This window comes from Ranitomeya imitator, chromosome 10, assembly GCF_032444005.1.
Source record: "Ranitomeya imitator isolate aRanImi1 chromosome 10, aRanImi1.pri, whole genome shotgun sequence".
NCBI classification, from domain to species: domain Eukaryota; kingdom Metazoa; phylum Chordata; class Amphibia; order Anura; family Dendrobatidae; genus Ranitomeya; species Ranitomeya imitator.
In genome coordinates, this window is record NC_091291.1 from 7757203 (window position 1) to 7778756 (window position 21554).

Consider the following 21554-nt stretch of genomic DNA (forward strand, 5'->3'; position numbering starts at 1 on the left):
AGTACATGACAAACTCATCTTGACTGCTGCGCTCTACATTGGCAGCAACGAGATGAGTTAGACTGAGCAGCTAATGAATAGTGCCAAGCACTGCGCTCCCCCGCAGCTCTAGGCTTCTCCCACTCGTAATTCTGTGAGAGATGAAGCAGACAGACACCTGTTGGGAGAAATAATCCTATAAATGAGAATACATTTTACGTGTTTAGACTTTTTCAGTCCTCACTAAGGTTAGGGCTAGGATTAGATCTGGAGTGAACGCTAGGGCTAGGGTTAGGGCTAGATTTGAGTAACAGCTATGGTTAGGGTTAGGGCTAGGTTTAAACAAAAAGCTAAGATTAGTGAAAAAGATAGGGCTAGGTTTAAATAAAAAAACAAAATTAGAGTAAAAGCTAGGGCTAGGTTTGAGAAAAGGTTAAGGTAAAGACTAGGGCTAGGTTTGAGTAAAAGCTAGGGCTAGGGTAAAGGCAATGCTTATGGCTAGGTTTGAGGAAAGGCTATGTGTCATGGTTTGTCTGGGTCGGTTCTTCTAGCGTTAATTCCTGTATCCTCACACTGATCCTGGGTTGACTTTTTGAAAATGTAGTCATGCCATTTGGGGTTGATTGTGTCCTGTGAGGGTTTTCGTATGGACCCCAAGAAGGTGTAGGCCATTGCTGATTGGGTGCAACCCACCGAGATCTTAAAAGGCTCCAGCTCTTCTTGGGGTTCGCCAATTATTACCGTAAATTTATTCGGGGGGTTTTCGCAGGTGGTCAAACCACTCACAGATTTAACACGCAAAAGGTGCGGATGTGAAAAATTGGCCCTCGCCCGCAAAAGAGGCCTTTGCAGCCCTGAAGAAATGCTTTACTACCGCCCTGGTTTTGGTACAGCCAGATCCATCCAAACCATTTACTGTGGAAGTGGACGCCTCTGAGGCGTAGTGGGTGCTGTGTTGTCCCAAGGGCCCGTCACTCTGACCAACCTCAGGCCATGTGTTTGTTTTTTCCAAAGGTCTCTGCTGCTGAAAGGTATTATGATGTAGGTAATAGAGAGCTTCTTTCGGTCAAATAAGGGTTTGAAGAATGGAGGCACTTTTTGGAGAGGGCCAGTCACCCGGTCACTGATTACCAACCATAAAACTTTATCGTATATTGAGTCTGCTAAAAGACTTACGCCCAGACAGGCCCGTTGGTCACTTTTTTCTTCCGTTTTCAGTTTACAAGGCTGATGCCTTATCTCATAGTTTTCATCCGCTGTCTCCCCCTGAGCCACCGTCCTTCGTTCTTCGCCCTGGGGTAATGTTGGCAGGGGTCTCGTCTGAGTTGAAACGGGAAATTGATGGGCCCCAGTCTCTGGCTTCTGCTGCCAAGCCAGGGGGTAAATTGTTTGTCCCGTTGCAACTTCGGCTTAGGTGGAGTTTCATGAATCCAAGCTTAGGGCTCACCCTGGTATCTCGGCCACGCGCGGTGGCTAAGATCTTTTGGTGGCCTACTCTAAGTTCTGATGTTAAAAGATTAATTTCTGGTTGTGGGGTCTGCGCTTGTTCTAAAAACTCACACAGCCGACCGACGGGGGAACTTATGCCCTTGGCAGTTCCCGAAAGGCCATGGACTCACTTGTCCATGGACTTTATTACCAATCTTCCCCTGTCTAGGGGAAATATGGTGGTATGGGTAGTGGTGGACAGGTTCTCGAAGCAGGCTCATTTTGTACCCTTGACCGCACTACCCTCAGCTGAGACTTTGTCCAGATTGTTTGTGCAGCATGTGATCCAGTTGCATGGGGTACCCCTGAAGGTGGTGTCTGATCGTGGGGTACAGTTTGTGGCAAAGATTTGGTGTGCTTTCTGTAAGAAATTGGGGATTTCTCTGTCCTTTTCTTCTGCATACCACCCAGAGAGCAATGGTCAGACAGAACGCACTAATCAGTTTCTGGAACAGATCATCAGATGTCTGACCTCCGCGAGACAGAATGACTGGTGTGATGTACTGCCGTTGGTGGAGTTCACCTTCAATAGTCGGGCGAGCCAAGTACGTGGGCGGAGGTCCAGCGGAATATCTCCAGGTCTCGAGAAAGATATACATTGTTTGATGACAGAAAAAGAACCCCAGGTCCTGTGTTTCGGGTTGGGGACAAAGTTTGGTTCTCCACGCGAAACATTAAGTTGAAGGTTCCATCCGCCAAGTTGCGCCCCAAGTTCATTGGCTCATACAAGATTGTGGAAAAGATCAATCCAGTAGCATACAGGTCGTGTCTACCAGTCTCATTCAAAATCCCTAATGTCTTCCATAGATCCCTACTGAAACCTTTTGAGGCAGTTCGGGGGGAGTCCGGGTCCGCTGCTCCTCCTGTTTTGGTTGAGGGACACATGGAATATGAGATTGATCACATCGTGGATTCCAGGTTGGTGCGGCGGTCGGTACAGTATCTGGTTCATTGGAAGGGGTATGGGCCGAAGGACAGGTCCTGGGTTACGGCCCGTTTGGTACACGCAGATCGCTTGGTTCGTGCATTTCGTTCTAGGTATCCTAGTAAGCCTGGGGGTCCAGTGACCCCCGTTGAGAGAGGGGTACTGTCATGGTTTGTCTGGGTCGGTTCTTCTAGGGTTAATTCCTGTAGCCTCACACTGATCCTGGATGGGCTTTTTATAGCCTCCATCTGGGAATTTTCTTTGGGATACTTCCGCCCTTGGCTAAGTGTATTGACCCCTGAGTGCAGGGCCGGATCAGGACTAAAATTCAGCCCTGGCATTTGAAGCTACACAGGCCCACTTGTCACATGGTGACTGTATAATATCTTTGTACACTTGTAGGCAGGGCCGGTTTTAGGCAAAGTGGGGCCCTACGCCTAGGCAAAGTTTATAATGGGGCCCCAAATGCTAACATATTGCACATCACACAAAAGCATTTCGGTTCTATTTACAAGCGCTGAGTTCAGGCCGCTAAAAGAGTTTGATCGACAATACTGAAGTTGTTCAACGCTTGTTTCCCGGCCTCTTTCCACCAGCTGAGGAATAATGGTGGAACAGAACGATCACTATTAGATCACCATACAGTATCATGTTATCAGCAGCACATCTACACCGGCGATGTGCTGCTGAGAACAAGGATTTTTGTTCCAGCAAAAACAATCTGGATATGCAGCATTTTACTTGTTTAGTAAAATACACCCCATAGTCCTCCATATATTATAATGTGCACCACAGTCCTCCATATAGTATAATAATAATAATAATAATAATTTTATTTATATAGCGCCAACATATTCCGCAGCGCTTTACAAATTATAGAGGGGACTTGTACAGACAATAAACATTACATCATAACAGAAATACAGTTCAAAACAGATACCAAGAGGAGTGAGGGCCCTGCTGCTCGCAAGCTTACAAACTATGGGGAAAAGGGGAGACACGAGAGGTGGATGGTAACAATTGCTTTAGTTATTCGGACCAGCCATAGTGTAAGGCTCAGGTGTTCATGTAAAGCTGCATGAACCAGTTACCTGCCTAAGTATGTAGCAGTACAGACACAGAGGGCTAATACTGCATAAAGTGTATGAGAACATGATGCGAGGAACCTTTTTTTTTTTTTTTTTTTTTTATTATAAATAGGCCACACAGGGATCGTTAGGTTAATGCATTGAGGCGGTAGGCCAGTCTGAACAAATGAGTTTTTAGGGCACGCTTAAAACTGTGGGGATTGGGGATTAATCGTATTAACCTAGGTAGTGCATTCCAAAGAATCGGCGCAGCACGTGTAAAGTCTTGGAGACGGGAGTGGGAGGTTCTGATTATTGAGGATGCTAACCTGAGGTCATTAGCGGAGCGGAGGGCACGGGTAGGGTGGTAGACTGATACCAGGGAGGAGATGTAGGGTGGTACTGAGCCATGGAGTGCTTTGTGGATGAGGGTAGTAGTTTTGTACTGGATTCTGGAGTGGATGGGTAGCCAGTGTAATGACTGGCACAGGGTAGAGGCATTGGTGTAACGGTTGGTGAGGAATATGATCCTGGCTGCGGCATTCAGGACAGATTGGAGCGGGGAGAGTTTGGTAAGAGGGAGGCCAATTAGTAGAGAGTTACAATAGTCCAGACGAGAATGAATAAGTGAAACAGTCAGAGTTTTTGCAGAGTCGAAATTAAGAAAAGGGCGAATTCTAGAAATGTTTTTGAGATGCAGGTAAGAAGAGCGAGCCAGTGATCGGATGTAGGGGGTGAATGAAAGGTCAGAATCAAGGATGACCCCAAGGCAGCGGGCATGTTGCTTTGGAGTAATGGTGGAACCGCACACGGAGATGGCAATGTCAGGCAAAGGTAGGTTAGTAGAGGGAGAGAACACGAGGAGTTCAGTTTTTGACAGGTTTAGTTTCAGATAGAGGGAGGACATGATGTTAGAGACAGCGGTAAGACAATCACTGGTGTTTTCTAAAAAGGTCGGTGTGATATCGGGAGCAGAAGTGTATAATTGGGTGTCGTCAGCATAGAGATGGTACTGGAAACCAAATCTACTGATTGTTTGTCCAATAGGGGCAGTATAATACACTCCCTATAGTCCTCCATATATTAAAATACACTGCTCAGTCCTCCACATAGCATAATACACTCCTCATAGTGCTCCATATAGCATAATACACTCCTCATAGTGCTCCATATAGTATAATGCACCGCCATAGTCATCCATGTAGTACAATTCACTTCCCATAGTATAATGCACCCCACAGTTCTTCATATAGTATAACGTATTCCTTATAATCCTCGATACAGTATAATGCAGCCCACATATAATATAATGCAGCCACCACCCTATGGAATATAATGCAGCCACCCCAGAGTATAATGCAGCCACCCCAAAGAATATAATACAGCCCACCTCCCCATAATATATAATGTAGCCCCCATAGAATATAATGCAGCCCCCATAGTATAACAGCCTCCCCCATAGAATATAATATACCCCCACAATAGTATATAAGAGCCACATAGTATATAATACGGCCTCCCCCATAGAATATAATATACCCCCCATAGTATATAGCACAACCCGCATAGCAGATAACACAGCCCACGTAGCAGTATACAGCACAGCCCATGTAGCAGTATACAGCACAGCTCACATAGTAGTATACAGCACTGCCCACATAGTAGTATATAGCACAGCCCACATAGTAGTATATAGCACTGCCCACATAGTAGTATATAGCACTGCCCACATAGTATATAGCAATGCCCACATAGTATACAGCACTGACCACATAGTAGTATACAGCACAGCCCACACAGTAGTATACAGCACTGCCCACATAGTATACAGCAGAGCCCACATAGTAGTGTATAGGACAGCCCACAAAGTAGTATACAGTACAGCCCAAACAGTAGTATACAGCACAGCCCACATCTCTCCTCCCTGCCCCTAGAATGGCCCCACAGTCCAGTAAAAAAAAAACTCACTTCCCTTCCCCTCATGCCAACGGTGCTCCCTGCTCCTGTCTCGGTGGCTGCCACTGCACTGCTTGGGACACAGTTAGTGCGCACGCACCCGCAGTGTCAGAGGCAAAGCGGGGAATGATGGGAGAGGGAGCGTCAAGTGACGCTCTCTCCTCCCTCATTGCATTCAAATGTCATAGACGCCAGTATATAGTTAAATGCGGCAGCGGCGGTGCTGGGGGGGAGGGTAAGTCGGCGCGCAGTGGCCCTCTACTGGCACCGGCCCTTCTGGCATTTGCCAGAACTTCCCGATGGCCAGTCTGGCCCTGCCTGAGTGTGTTTTGTGCTGTGAGCTGGTTTGCTTGATCCCTTGGCTTTTTGACTCGGTCTATTCTCTGGATACTGTTTGTTGGATTCCGTCTCTGTAAGTTTGGTATTGACCTCTGCTTGGCCCCTACTATCCTTTCTGTCTAGTCCCTTGGTACCTTTACGCTATCCCGTGCCCTGACCCCGGCCTGATCTGTTTATGTCTGTCTGTTCCCCTTGGTAGCTCTGTTCTTTAGTTACCTTTCTAGGAGTTTTCCCTTCAGCTTCTAGCTCCCTGGAGTTTAAGCCACGCCCCGGTAATTCAGGTCCTGTCAGGCCTAAAGCAATCTCTCTCCAGCCTCACTTGCCCCACATTACTGGGAGTCTGTGGCTATCTCAGGGTCCTGTCTTCCCAGGAGATTGCATCGGTGAGTGTCACTTAACTCCCTTCGTGATACTATGGCTATGTTTAGAGTTAAGACTAGGTTTGAGTACAAAAAGGGCTAGGTTTAGGGCTAGGTTTGAGTAAAGGTTAAGGTTAGGGTGAAGGTTAGGCTTAGGGATAGTTTAGGGTAAAGGCTAGGATTAGAGTGAAGACTAGGCTTAGGGCTAGGTTTGAGTAAAGGCTAAAGTTAGGGTAAAGGCAAGAGTTAGAGTTAGCTTTATATAAAGATTAGGGTTAGGTTTGAGTAAAGGCTATGGTTACATTAAGAGTTAAGACTAGGTTTGAGTAAAAAAGGCTAGGTTTAGGGCTATGGGTAGGGCTAGGTTTGAGTAAAAGCTAAGGTTAGGGTGAAGGTTAGGCTTAGGGACAGTTTAGGGTAAAGGCTAGGATTAGGGTGAAGGCTAGGCTTAGGGCTAGGTTTGAGTAAAGGCAAGAGTCAGGGTTAGATTTATATAAAGATTAGGGTTAGGCTTAGGCTTGAGTAAAAGCTAGGGTAAGGGTGAAGATTAGGCATAGGGCTGGGTTTGAGTACAGGCTAGGGTTAGGGTGAAGGTTAGGCATAGGGCTGGGTTTGAGTAAAGGCTAGGGTTAAGGTGAAGGTTAGGCATAGGGCTGGGTTTGAGTAAAGGCGAGGGTTAAGGTGAAGGTTAGGCATAGGACTGGGTTTGAGTAAAGGCTAGGGTTAAGGTGAAGGTTAGGTATAGGGCTGGGTTTGAGTAAAGGCGAGGGTTAAGGTGAAGGTTAGACATAGGACTGGGTTTGAGTAAAGGCTAGGGTTAAGGTGAAGGTTAGGTATAGGGCTGGGTTTGAGTAAAGGCGAGGATTAAGGTGAAGGTTAGGCATAGGACTGGGTTTGAGTAAAGGCTAGGGTTAAGGTGAAGGTTAGGCATAGGGCTGGATTTGAGTAAAAGCGAGGGTAAGGGTGAAGGTTAGGCATAGGGCTGGGTTTGAGTAAAGGCGAGGGTTAAGGTGAAGGTTAGGCACAGGGCTGGGTTTGAGTAAAAGCGAGGGTAAGGGTGAAGGTTAGGCATAGGGCTGGGTTTGAGTAAAGGCGAGGGTTAAGGTGAAGGTTAGGCATAGGGCTGGGAGTAAAGGCGAGGGTTAGGGTGAAGGTTAGGTATAGGGCTGGGTTTGAGTACAGGCTAGGGTTAGGGTCAAAGTTAGACTTGAGGCTAGGTTTGAGTAAAGGCGAGGGTTAGGGTGAAGGTTAGGCATAGGGCTGGGTTTGAGTAAAGGCGAGGGTTAGGGTGAAGGTTAGGCATAGGGCTGGGTTTGAGTAAAGGCGAGGGTTAGGGTGAAGGTTAGGTATAGGGCTGGGTTTGAGTACAGGCAAGGGTTAGGGTGAAGGTTAGGCATAGGGCTGGGTTTGAGTAAAGGCGAGGGTTAGGGTGAAGGTTAGGAATAGGGCTGGGTTTGAGTAAAGGCGAGGGTTAGGGTGAAGGTTAGGTATAGTGCTAGGTATAGTGCTAGGTTTGAGTAAAGGCGAGGGTTAGGGTCAAAGTTAGACTTGGGGCTAGGTTTGAGTAAAGGCTAGGCTTAGTTGGAGTAAAGGCTATGGTTAATGTGAAGGCTAGATTTATATAAAGACTAGGGCTAGAGCAAGAAAATGGTAACATTAAAAAATATAGTAAAAGAAAAAAATGTTTTTTAAACAAATCTGAAAATTTCAGCAAAAAGCAGAGAAAAAAAAAAAAAGAGGTCAAAGGAGCAAATTATAATTGTGCTGTACAACATGAGCGCTTGGGACTGGTGGAAAGGCCTCACGGGTTGGGGGGGGTGTAAAACATTTGTGTTGACCTGGGTTAAGATGTGAATGTGATTCATGTTGATGCAAATGTGAAATTTAGTTTTTTTTAAAGATTTGAATAAATTAACGCTTCTGGGAAATGAGATCCCAAGTGTTGCTTCTACGTTTCGCCCTAAGTGTTCCCTTAATTTCTGAATGTAGATCATCTAATGCAGTGTGGCCTTCGTACATGCACAGCTGCTCTCCCTGTGCACCTGCCAAGTGAGCGCCCACCGCACTGCACTCTGTGGTAACAGGAAACCAGCAGAATTATGAGCTCAGCTCTGGGAGTGACTGCTCGGAACCATCTGTATACTGAGGTGTATCGGGCCTTGTATCATTCTCCTGCCTGGTGGCTCTCTAGAGCCCTCATCAGTGTGGTCAGAGGTCTGGGGCAAAGATGGGACCCCACGGTGGCGAGCGGGGACACCGCGGACTACTGACGGGTCATCTGATGCCGTCCGCGGCAGCGTAATCTGAGAGCAGCCTGAGTGAAGCACCGGCTCTGCCCGGGGAATAATTACTTCCTTTACTTTTCTTCTAATGGACGGGAATCGCAGCAGAAAGATGTTTTTGCAGAAGAGCAGATTTTCCCCAGGGAGGTAACGAGCTGCCGAAAATTCAGGCAATGCTGGTCCTGGTTCTTTATAAGAGAAGGGATTAAACTTGGGGAAAAAAAAAGGGGCTTCTACCGCCTAATGATAAAAAGCTCTACAGCGCCCCCATCTGACCGCTGCCACTAAGCCGAGCAAGTGTCTCCAGCTGCTCCTCCTCATCTCATACCATACAGCCCAGAGACAGCGGCGGCCTCAACTTCTGCCCTCGGTGACCCTGAATTCTGCCCTCAGAAGTACTGACTTAGAATAGTGAGTGCAGCTCTGGAGAATAATACAGGATGTAACTCAGGATCAGTAATGTAATATATGTACACAGTGACTGCACCAGCAGAATAGTGAGTGCAGCTCTGGAGTATAATACAGGAGGTAACTCAGGATCAGTAATGTAATGTATGTACACAGTGACTGCACCAGCAGAATAGTGAGTGCAGCTCTGGGGTATAATACAGGATGTAACTCAGGATCAGTAATGTAATGTATGTACACAGTGACTGCACCAGCAGAATAGTGAGTGCAGCTCTGGAGTATAATACAGGAGGTAACTCAGGATCAGTAATGTAATGTATGTACACAGTGACTGCACCAGCAGAATAGTGAGTGCTGCTCTGGGGTATAATACAGGATGTAACTCAGGATCAGTAATGTAATGTATGTGCACAGTGACTGCACCAGCAGAATAGTGAGTGCAGCTCTGGGGTATAATACAGGATGTAACTCAGGATCAGTAATGTAATGTATGTACACAGTGAATGCACCAGCAGAATAGTGAGTGCAGCTCTGGAGTATAATACAGGATGTAACTCAGGATCAGTAATGTAATGTATGTGCACAGTGACTGCACCAGCAGAATAGTGAGTGCAGCTCTGGGGTATAATACAGGATGTAACTCAGGATCAGTAATGTAATGTATGTACACAGTGAATGCACCAGCAGAATAGTGAGTGCAGCTCTGGAGTATAATACAGGATGTAACTCAGGATCAGTAATGTATGTACACAGTGACTGCACCAGCAGAATAGTGAGTGCAGCTCTGGAGTATAATACAGGATGTAACTCAGGATCAGTAATGTATGTACACAGTGACTGCACCAGCAGAATAGTGAGTGCAGCTCTGGGGTATAATACAGGATGTAACTCAGGATCAGTAATGTAATGTATGTACACAGTGACTGCACCAGCAGAATAATGAGTGCAGCTCTGGAGTATAATACAGGATGTAACTCAGGATCAGTAATGTAATGTATGTACACAGTGACTGCACCAGCAGAATAGTGAGTGCAGCTCTGGAGTATAATACAGGACGTAACTCAGGATCAGTAATGTAATGTATGTACACAGTGACTGCACCAGCAGAATAGTGAGTGCAGCTCTGGAGTATAATACAGGACGTAACTCAGGATCAGTAATGTAATGTATGTACACAGTGTGTCTGCACCAGCAGGATAGTGAGTGCAGCTCTGGGGAGTCGACTGGATGACAGGCTGTATGGTCGCATCATGCAGCCTGCCATCTAGATGTAGCAGAGCTGGACCTGTCGTGGAAAAATGGATTAAAAGCATCTCCGCGGAAAGGTGAGGAATATCGTTGTACTTTTTTTACCTCTTTTGCAGATGAAGAGGGCATCGGGGGAATGGGCGAGGTCGTAAGTATGGTTTAATTAAGAGTCTGTATCATTCTTTCAATTAAAGGACTTTTTCTGGGTGTCTGTGTTTTTTTTACAATGTAACTATGGGTGTCATGGTGTGACCCGATCCAACGGCTGGTCAGTCAACAGACGGTACAACTCACAAACAATGGGATGGAAAAGGTAAGAGGAAGGCCCTACCCATAAAAAATGGGGGATGGTCACCACCTGAGCTCAAACCTGAACCTGTCCCTGCACTCACCTAATGCCCTATGTGGGTCCTTCCCCCCGCCGCTGTCAAGATACCTCGTCCCTAGTAGTCACCTATTACAGCTTTGGCTAGTGCACTGGCCAGCAAGGAGCTCTAGCCTCACCACTGCAGATAATACACACAGGTGGAAGTGCCAAACACCGAAGGGACAAGGGAAAAAACACCACACTTAGCTTATGAACACCACTGCTAGGCTGGACACACCGCAGATAACAACAGCAACTGGACTCCAAACACCAGACGTGGCTGACACCAGACAGCTGCTCCTGCTAGGCTGGTCTTCAGAAAGAAACTATCACCAATAGTCAGCTGATGCATCAGGTGACTTTTTAAAGGATGGTGGGAGTGGTCACACCTGCATCAGCTGACCCGGCAACATTGCAGTAACATCAGATAGGGGGGGGAGGTTGACATTAACCCCCGATGGTCCAAAAGGAAAAAAGTTTTAAACTGAGTGGAACCAGAGCATGCCTAAATCCAAAAATGGATCATGACAATGGGGTTAGTAATGGGGGCGCCTCTCCATTACAAGCCTTGGGACTTGATGTCGCCTGACGGTGACATCAACCCCCTCAACTATCACCTCACTTGCCGCTGCTACTGGGCAAGTTGCAAGAGTGAGGCTAAGTGACAGAATTGGCGCATCTTTTCTGGGGCGGCTGAGAGCTGATGTTTTTAGCCGGGGGGCCAGTATCCACGGCCTCTTCCTAGGCTATTAATATCAGCCCGCTGCTGTCTGCATAGCCTTTGCTGATTATTAATTATAGGGGGACTCTACATAATTATTTTTAGGGTCCCCCATTTTAATAGCCAATAAAGGCTAAGTAAGTATACAGCAGAGAGCTGATATTATTAGCCTAGGAAGCTCAATGGGTATTATCCGCTTCCCAGGCTATAAACATCTGCCCCCAGCTGTCAGCTTTCCCTCTGCTGGTTACGAAAATTGCGCAAGAGGGCACGCTTTTTTTCCGAAAAATAATCTTTTATTAAATACATGTACAGTAAGCTTCACACACAATGCACTAATTGTATATGTCACTGACATCTATATCTACCTATTCTATGTGTATTTACTGTATGTAATCCATCTCTTCTATCCTGTCGGCTCCTGCTGTGATTTTACGCTTTGCGGCTGCTGAATTGCCGGCTTTTCTTCTATGTATCTATGTAATATATACACATATGTACAGTATATATTTGTGTGTGTGTTACTGACATCTAGATATCTATGTATTCTATGTGTATATATCTATTCTATCTATTCTATTCTAACCTGTCAGTCTGACTTTACTGTACACGGCACATGAATTGCCAACTTTTTTTCTATCTATATATTATATATATTTATGTTTTGACAAATATTTCCTTTGAAAACGATGTGTAAATAACATAAAGAATTGCTGTATATTATGTTACACTGCAATCGGATGTAAATCGGGTGCTAGTTGTGAAAATCGGATTGTACTCGGATGACCCTCGTGCGACTCTCGGCAGGGAGACGCGGACCGATTTTCCATACGTTTAGTGTGACGCCTTACTCTCCAGCTCGCTCAGAACTAATAGGGGCTCTTTAAGAAGAAATGCAAAATTTGCAGAAGTATGCCCATTCTGTAGAACTCCACCCCTGCACATAAAGCCGAGCACACTGAGAGCGCAGAGCAGAAGTAGAGTAAGAGCCTCGCTGGAGTCTACTGCGAGCGCGAATGGACGGAGACGGCAAGAAAATGTACCAGCCAACTGCAAATGTGGTGACCATGCAGCCCGGGCCGGTGTCCTACCAGACCCCACAGAAGGATTATCTGGTGTGGTCCATCATCAACCTGATCTGTTGCTGCCTGCCCCTAGGACTGGCCGCCATCATCTTCTCCATCAAGGTAACTACGAAAGATCCCGATATAAGATTATTACTGATGATTATTACTATTATTATATCACTTTTTTCTATATTTTCCTGCAGTTTGTATTTACTTTTCCTTTCCTCATTTCCTTGTGCTGTTCTTCGTTTGCGTTTCCCTTTGTTGTTTGATTGTATTTATGATGTTGCTTTTCCATTTCCTCTATTGTTGCTTGTTCCATGACATTGGAACAATAGAGGACCACATTGAACTTGTGGTGGTCTCTGCTGTGAGATACCAGGGGGAAGCCTGATAATGGCCATCAAATCTGTGCAGCAGAGGCGGTCGGGGGCTGCAGCCCACCATGTTTTCATGTGTTTTCTGCCAGCAGCTCTGGTTTCTACTCCCCCTCCTACATCATGACCCCACCCCAGTCCTCACAGATCAACACTCTGGGCTCCAGGTTCTCTGCTTCATCTCCTGTGCCATTCTCACATAGCCACTTCCCAACTAGAACTTATTTATCTCCTGAAACACTCTGTGCTGCTGTGACAGCCTGCTTTGTCAACAAAGTAAATCTCAGTTTACTCTGACAAGATCAGCTTGCTCCTCTCCTGACATCCTCTGTGCTGCTGTGGACCCTGCTCCTTCCTTAAGATCAGCCCTCTCCTGACATCCTCTGTGCTGCTGTGGACCCTGCTCCTTCCATAAGATCAGTCCTCTCCTGACATCCTCTGTGCTGCTGTGCACCATGTTGCTTCCTCATGATCAGCCCTCTCCTGACATCCTCTGTGCTGCTGTGGACCCTGCTCCTTCCTTAAGATCAGCCCTCTCCTGACATCCTCTGTGCTGCTGTGGACCCTGCTCCTTCCATAAGATCAGTCCTCTCCTGACATCCTCTGTGCTGCCGTGGACCCTGCTCCTTCCATAAGATCAGCCCTCTCCTGACATCCTCTGTGCTGCTGTGGACCCTGCTCCTTCCTCATGATCAGCCCTCTCCTGACATCCTCTGTGCTGCTGTGGACCCTGCTCCTTCCATAAGATCAGCCCTCTCCTGACATCCTCTGTGCTGCTGTGGACCCTGCTCCTTCCATAAGATCAGTCCTCTCCTGACATCCTCTGTGCTGCTGTGGACCCTGCTCCTTCCATAAGATCAGTCCTCTCCTGACATCCTCTGTGCTGCTGTGGACCCTGCTCCTTCCATAAGATCAGTCCTCTCCTGACATCCTCTGTGCTGCTGTGGACCCTGCTCCTTCCATAAGATCAGTCCTCTCCTGACATCCTCTGTGCTGCTGTGGACCCTGCTCCTTCCTCATGATCAGCCCTCTCCTGACATCCTCTGTGCTGCTGTGGACCCTGCTCCTTCCCCATGAACAGCCCTCTCCTGACATCCTCTGTGCTGCTGTAGACCATGTTCCTTCCATAAGATCAGCCCTCTCCTGACATCCTCTGTGCTGCTGTGGACCCTGCTCCTTCCATAAGAACAGTCCTCTCCTGACATCCTCTGTGCTGCTGTGGACCCTGCTCCTTCCCCATGATCAGTCCTCTCCTGACATCCTCTGTGCTGCTGTGGATCCTGCTCCTTCCATAAGATCAGCCCTCTCCTGACATCCTCTGTGCTGCTGTGGACCCTGCTCCTTCCCCATGATCAGCCCTCTCCTGACATCCTCTGTGCTGCTGTGGATCCTGCTCCTTCCATAAGATCAGCCCTCTTCTGACATCCTCTGTGCTGCTGTGAACCCTGCTCCTTCCCCATGATCAGCCCTCTCCTGACATCCTCTGTGCTGCTGTGAACCCTGCTCCTTCCCCATGATCAGCCCTCTCCTGACATCCTCTGTGCTGCTGTGAACCCTGCTCCTTCCCCATGATCAGCCCTCTCCTGACATCCTCTGTGCTGCTGTGGACCCTGCTCCTTCCCCATGAACAGCCCTCTCCTGACATCCTCTGTGCTGCTGTAGACCATGTTCCTTCCATAAGATCAGCCCTCTCCTGACATCCTCTGTGCTGCTGTGGACCCTGCTCCTTCCATAAGAACAGTCCTCTCCTGACATCCTCTGTGCTGCTGTGGGCCCTGCTCCTTCCCCATGATCAGCCCTCTCCTGACATCCTCTGTGCTGCTGTGGATCCTGCTCCTTCCATAAGATCAGCCCTCTCCTGACATCCTCTGTGCTGCTGTAGACCATGTTCCTTCCATAAGATCAGCCCTCTCCTGACATCCTCTGTGCTGCTGTGGACCCTGCTCCTTCCATAAGAACAGTCCTCTCCTGACATCCTCTGTGCTGCTGTGGACCCTGCTCCTTCCCCATGATCAGTCCTCTCCTGACATCCTCTGTGCTGCTGTGGGCCCTGCTCCTTCCCCATGATCAGGCCTCTCCTGACATCCTCTGTGCTGCTGTGGATCCTGCTCCTTCCAGAAGATCAGCCCTCTCCTGACATCCTCTGTGCTGCTGTGGACCCTGCTCCTTCCATAAGATCAGTCCTCTCCTGACATCCTCTGTGCTGCTGTGGACCCTGCTCCTTCCCCATGATCAGTCCTCTCCTGACATCCTCTGTGCTGCTGTGGACCCTGCTCCTTCCATAAGATCAGTCCTCTCCTGACATCCTCTGTGCTGCTGTGGATCCTGCTCCTTCCATAAGATCAGCCCTCTCCTGACATCCTCTGTGCTGCTGTGGACCCTGCTCCTTCCATAAGATCAGCCCTCTCCTGACATCCTCTGTGCTGCTGTGGACCCTGCTCCTTCCATAAGATCAGTCCTCTCCTGACATCCTCTGTGCTGCTGTGGACCCTGCTCCTTCCTCATGATCAGTCCTCTCCTGACATCCTCTGTGCTGCTGTGGATCCTGCTCCTTCCATATGATCAGTCCTCTCCTGACATCCTCTGTGCTGCTGTGGACCCTGCTCCTTCCATAAGATCAGCCCTCTCCTGACATCCTCTGTGCTGCTGTGGACCCTGCTCCTTCCATAAGATCAGCCCTCTCCTGACATCCTCTGTGCTGCTGTGGACCCTGCTCCTTCCATAAGATCAGCCCTCTCCTGACATCCTCTGTGCTGCTGTGGACCCTGCTCCTTCCATAAGATCAGTCCTCTCCTGACATCCTCTGTGCTGCTGTGGACCCTGCTCCTTCCCCATGATCAGCCCTCTCCTGACATCCTCTGTGCTGCTGTGGACCATGCTCCTTCCCCATGATCAGGCCTCTCCTGACATCCTCTGTGCTGCTGTGGATCCTGCTCCTTCCATAAGATCAGCCCTCTCCTGACATCCTCTGTGCTGCTGTAGACCATGTTCCTTCCAGAAGATCAGCCCTCTCCTGACATCCTCTGTGCTGCTGTGGACCCTGCTCCTTCCATAAGAACAGTCCTCTCCTGACATCCTCTGTGCTGCTGTGGACCCTGCTCCTTCCCCATGATCAGTCCTCTCCTGACATCCTCTGTGCTGCTGTGGGCCCTGCTCCTTCCCCATGATCAGCCCTCTCCTGACATCCTCTGTGCTGCTGTGGACTCTGCTCCTTCCCCATGATCAGCCCTCTCCTGACATCCTCTGTGCTGCTGTGGATCCTGCTCCTTCCATAAGATCAGCCCTCTCCTCACATCCTCTGTGCTGCTGTAGACCATGTTCCTTCCAGAAGATCAGCCCTCTCCTGACATCCTCTGTGCTGCTGGGGACCCTGCTCCTTCCATAAGATCAGCCCTCTCCTGACATCCTCTGTGCTGCTGTGGACCCTGCTCCTTCCATAAGATCAGTCCTCTCCTGACATCCTCTGTGCTGCTGTGGACCCTGCTCCTTCCTCATGATCAGTCCTCTCCTGACATCCTCTGTGCTGCTGTGGATCCTGCTCCTTCCATATGATCAGCCCTCTCCTGACATCCTCTGTGCTGCTGTGGACCCTGCTCCTTCCATAAGAACAGTCCTCTCCTGACATCCTCTGTGCTGCTGTGGACCCTGCTCCTTCCCCATGATCAGTCCTCTCCTGACATCCTCTGTGCTGCTGTGGGCCCTGCTGCTTCCCCATGATCAGCCCTCTCCTGACATCCTCTGTGCTGCTGTGGACCCTGCTCCTTCCCCATGATCAGCCCTCTCCTGACATCCTCTGTGCTGCTGTGGATCCTGCTCCTTCCATAAGATCAGTCCTCTCCTGACATCCTCTGTGCTGCTGTGGATCCTGCTCCTTCCATAAGATCAGCCCTCTCCTGACATCCTCTGTGCTGCTGTGGACCCTGCTCCTTCCATAAGATCAGCCCTCTCCTGACATCCTCTGTGCTGCTGTGGATCCTGCTCCTTCCATAAGATCAGCCCTCTCCTGACATCCTCTGTGCTGCTGTGGACCCTGCTCCTTCCATAAGATCAGCCCTCTCCTGACATCCTCTGTGCTGCTGTGGACCCTGCTCCTTCCATAAGATCAGCCCTCTCCTGACATCCTCTGTGCTGCTGTGGACCCTGCTCCTTCCATAAGATCAGCCCTCTCCTGACATCCTCTGTGCTGCTGTGGACCCTGCTCCTTCCATATGATCAGTCCTCTCCTGACATCCTCTGTGCTGCTGTGGACCCTGCTCCTTCCATATGATCAGTCCTCTCCTGACATCCTCTGTGCTGCTGTGGACCCTGCTCCTTCCATATGATCAGCCCTCTCCTTACATCCTCTGTGCTGCTGTGGACCCTGCTCCTTCCATAAGATCAGCCCTCTCCTGACATCCTCTGTGCTGCTGTGGACCCTGCTCCTTCCCCATGATCAGGCCTCTCGTGACATCCTCTGTGCTGCTGTGGACCCTGCTCCTTCCCCATGATCAGCCCTCTCCTGACATCCTCTGTGCTGCTGTGGACCCTGCTCCTTCCCCATGATCAGGCCTCTCCTGACATCCTCTGTGCTGCTGTGGACCATGCTCCTTCCCCATGATCAGTCCTCTCCTGAAATCCTCTGTGCTGCTGTGGACCATGCTCCATCCATAAGATCAGCCCTCTCCTGACATCCTCTGTGCTGCTGTGGACCCTGCTCCTTCCATAAGATCAGTCCTCTCCTGAAATCCTCTGTGCTGCTGTGGACCCTGCTCCTTCCATAAGATCAGCCCTCTCCTGACATCCTCTGTGCTGCTGTGGACCCTGCTCCTTCCATAAGATCAGCCCTCTCCTGACATCCTCTGTGCTGCTGTGGACCCTGCTCCTTCCATAAGATCAGCCCTCTCCTGACATCCTCTGTGCTGCTGTGGACCCTGCTCCTTCCATAAGATCAGTCCTCTCCTGACATCCTCTGTGCTGCTGTGGACCCTGCTCCTTCCCCATGATCAGTCCTCTCCTGAAATCCTCTGTGCTGCTGTGGACCATGCTCCTTCCCCATGATCAGCCCTCTCCTGACATCCTCTGTGCTGCTGTGGACCCTGCTCCTTCCCCTTGATCAGCCCTCTCCTGACATCCTCTGTGCTGCTGTGGACCATGCTCCTTCCCCATGATCAGTCCTCTCCTGAAATCCTCTGTGCTGCTGTGGACCCTGCTCCTTCCATAAGATCAGCCCTCTCCTGACATCCTCTGTGCTGCTGTGGACCCTGCTCCTTCCATAAGATCAGCCCTCTCCTGACATCCTCTGTGCTGCTGTGGACCCTGCTCCTTCCATAAGATCAGCCCTCTCCTGACATCCTCTGTGCTGCTGTGGACCCTGCTCCTTCCATAAGATCAGTCCTCTCCTGACATCCTCTGTGCTGCTGTGGACCCTGCTCCTTCCATAAGATCAGCCCTCTCCTGACATCCTCTGTGCTGCTGTGGACCCTGCTCCTTCCCCATGATCAGTCCTCTCCTGAAATCCTCTGTGCTGCTGTGGACCATGCTCCTTCCCCATGATCAGCCCTCTCCTGACATCCTCTGTGCTGCTGTGGACCCTGCTCCTTCCATAAGATCAGCCCTCTCCTGACATCCTCTGTGCTGCTGTGGACCCTGCTCCTTCCATAAGATCAGCCCTCTCCTGAAATCCTCTGTGCTGCTGTGGACCCTGCTCCTTCCATAAGATCAGCCCTCTCCTGACATCCTCTGTGCTGCTGTGGACCCTGCTCCTTCCATAAGATCAGCCCTCTCCTGACATCCTCTGTGCTGCTGTGGACCCTGCTCCTTCCATAAGATCAGCCCTCTCCTGACATCCTCTGTGCTGCTGTGGACCCTGCTCCTTCCATAAGATCAGTCCTCTCCTGACATCCTCTGTGCTGCTGTGGACCCTGCTCCTTCCATAAGATCAGTCCTCTCCTGACATCCTCTGTGCTGCTGTGGACCCTGCTCCTTCCATAAGATCAGCCCTCTCCTGACATCCTCTGTGCTGCTGTGGACCCTGCTCCTTCCATAAGATCAGTCCTCTCCTGACATCCTCTGTGCTGCTGTGGACCCTGCTCCTTCCATAAGATCAGCCCTCTCCTGACATCCTCTGTGCTGCTGTGGACCCTGCTCCTTCCATATGATCAGTCCTCTCCTGACATCCTCTGTGCTGCTGTGGACCATGCTCCTTCCATAAGATCAGTCCTCTCCTGACATCCTCTGTGCTGCTGTGGACCCTGCTCCTTCCATAAGATCAGTCCTCTCCTGACATCCTCTGTGCTGCTGTGGACCCTGCTCCTTCCATAAGATCAGTCCTCTCCTGACATCCTCTGTGCTGCTGTGGACCATGCTCCTTCCATAAGATCAGTCCTCTCCTGACATCCTCTGTGCTGCTGTGGACCCTGCTCCTTCCATAAGATCAGCCCTCTCCTGACATCCTCTGTGCTGCTGTGGACCCTGCTCCTTCCATATGATCAGTCCTCTCCTGACATCCTCTGTGCTGCTGTGGACCATGCTCCTTCCATAAGATCAGTCCTCTCCTGACATCCTCTGTGCTGCTGTGGACCCTGCTCCTTCCATAAGATCAGTCCTCTCCTGACATCCTCTGTGCTGCTGTGGACCCTGCTCCTTCCATAAGATCAGTCCTCTCCTGACATCCTCTGTGCTGCTGTGGACCCTGCTCCTTCCATAAGATCAGCCCTCTCCTGACATCCTCTGTGCTGCTGTGGACCCTGCTCCTTCCATATGATCAGTCCTCTCCTGACATCCTCTGTGCTGCTGTGGACCCTGCTCCTTCCATAAGATCAGTCCTCTCCTGACATCCTCTGTGCTGCTGTGGACCCTGCTCCTTCCATAAGATCAGCCCTCTCCTGACATCCTCTGTGCTGCTGTGGACCCTGCTCCTTCCATATGATCAGTCCTCTCCTGACATCCTCTGTGCTGCTGTGGACCATGCTCCTTCCATAAGATCAGTCCTCTCCTGACATCCTCTGTGCTGCTGTGGACCATGCTCCTTCCATAAGATCAGCCCTCTCCTGACATCCTCTGTGCTGCTGTGGACCCTGCTCCTTCCATAAGATCAGCCCTCTCCTGACATCCTCTGTGCTGCTGTGGACCCTGCTCCTTCCATAAGATCAGTCCTCTCCTGACATCCTCTGTGCTGCTGTGGACCCTGCTCCTTCCATAAGATCAGTCCTCTCCTGACATCCTCTGTGCTGCTGTGGACCCTGCTCCTTCCCCATGATCAGCCCTCTCCTGACATCCTCTGTGCTGCTGTGGACTCTGCTCCTTCCCCATGATCAGCCCTCTCCTGACATCCTCTGTGCTGCTGTGGACCCTGCTCCTTCCATAAGATCAGCCCTCTCCTGACATCCTCTGTGCTGCTGTGGACCCTGCTCCTTCCATAAGATCAGTCCTCTCCTGACATCCTCTGTGCTGCTGTGGACCATGCTCCTTCCATAAGATCAGCCCTCTCCTGACATCCTCTGTGCTGCTGTGGACCCTGCTCCTTCCATAAGATCAGCCCTCTCCTGACATCCTCTGTGCTGCTGTGGACCCTGCTCCTTCCATAAGATCAGCCCTCTCCTGACATCCTCTGTGCTGCTGTGGACCCTGCTCCTTCCATAAGATCAGTCCTCTCCTGACATCCTCTGTGCTGCTGACATATCTGACAATTATCTGGGGGCACATTTTGGGGCCACATTTCCTCGCACCCCCTCCAGGACGAGCGTTGCACAACACAGACATTCCACGGGTTTCTGCCAACAGAACATCGCACGATATATCGTGGTCCCGGCCCCGGGAGGATAAAGCTGCGGATTGTGGATCGCACATGTGGAGACGGTCACAATCTGTGCAGACAAAAGCCGCATTGTGCCGCCTGGCAGGGAGGGAAGGGCGCCGTCCCCTGGCAGCCATCACTGTGAGCCCCTTGTGTGCGGATCTGCATCAGTAGTGGGATACTTAAAGGGGCAGTGACCCCATAGACACAAGTCACAGATAAGGAAATTGCATGTAAGACAACTCCCCAATACATAGGTATCACAAGCGGGAGCCATATTGTCTGCCACTAATGAGCCTCTTGTCTCCCTCCGCAGACCCGTGATGCCACGCACCAGAATAACTCGCTCCTGGCTGCCAAGCACTCCCGCACCGCCTACGCCCTGAACGTGGCCGCCACCGTCATCGGCGTCATCTTGACTATCATCTTCTTGGTCATTTATTTCCTCGTACTTTTCCATTACAAGGACCATCTGGTCCCCCCCAACTAACAAAAAGCAACAGGCACCTTCAGTATTGGCACCAGAGTAACCCCCCCCACCCCCCAGATAAGACAAAAATGGAAATAAAACCATATAATGAGCTTCGTGTGGTGTCATGTGTCATCCGGACGTAAATTACTATGAGTCCAGCTGGGCTGCAGGGATAACATTACTATGAGTCCAGCTGGGCTGCAGGGATAACATTACTATGGGTCCAGCTGGGCTGCAGGGATAACATTGCTATGAGTCCAGCTGAGCTACAGGGATAACATTACTATGGGTCCAGCTGGGCTGCAGGGATAACATTACTATGGGTCCAGCTGGGCTGCAGGGATAACATTACTATGAGTCCAGCTGGGCTGCAGGGATAACATTACTATGGGTCCAGCTGGGCTGCAGGGATAACATTGCTATGAGTCCAGCTGAGCTACAGGGATAACATTACTATGGGTCCAGCTGGGCTGCAGGGATACCATTACTATGGGTCCAGCTGGGCTGCAGGGATAACATTGCTATGAGTCCAGCTGAGCTACAGGGATAACATTACTATTGGTCCAGCAGGGCTGCAGGGATAACATTACTATGAGTCCAGCTGGGCTGCAGGGATAACATTACTATGGGTCCAGCTGGGCTGCAGGGATAACATTACTATGGGTCCAGCTGGGCTGCAGGGATAACATTACTATGAGTCCTGCTGGGCTGCAGAGATAACATTA

At 49.9% G+C, this 21554-nt stretch overlaps 1 protein-coding gene across 1 annotated transcript; it reads left to right on the forward strand.

The window, feature by feature from the left end:
• The first annotated feature begins 12084 nt into the window (after nucleotides 1-12084).
• Nucleotides 12085-20938, forward strand: LOC138651892 (dispanin subfamily A member 2b-like). The gene is made up of 2 exons (XM_069742475.1): nucleotides 12085-12326; nucleotides 20674-20938. The coding sequence occupies exons 1-2, from the start codon at nucleotides 12156-12158 to the stop codon at nucleotides 20845-20847; spliced, it is 345 nt and encodes a 114-aa protein (XP_069598576.1). The 5' UTR covers nucleotides 12085-12155; the 3' UTR covers nucleotides 20848-20938.
• The last annotated feature ends 616 nt before the right edge of the window (nucleotides 20939-21554 follow it).

Bases quoted from the DNA above. Each gene is read 5' to 3' on its own strand.
- LOC138651892 (XM_069742475.1), top strand. From the start codon at position 12,156: ATGGACGGAGACGGCAAGAAAATGTACCAGCCAACTGCAAATGTGGTG. The intron at 12,327-20,673 runs GTAACTACGAAA...CTCCCTCCGCAG, and splicing joins CCATCATCTTCTCCATCAAG to ACCCGTGATGCCACGCACCA.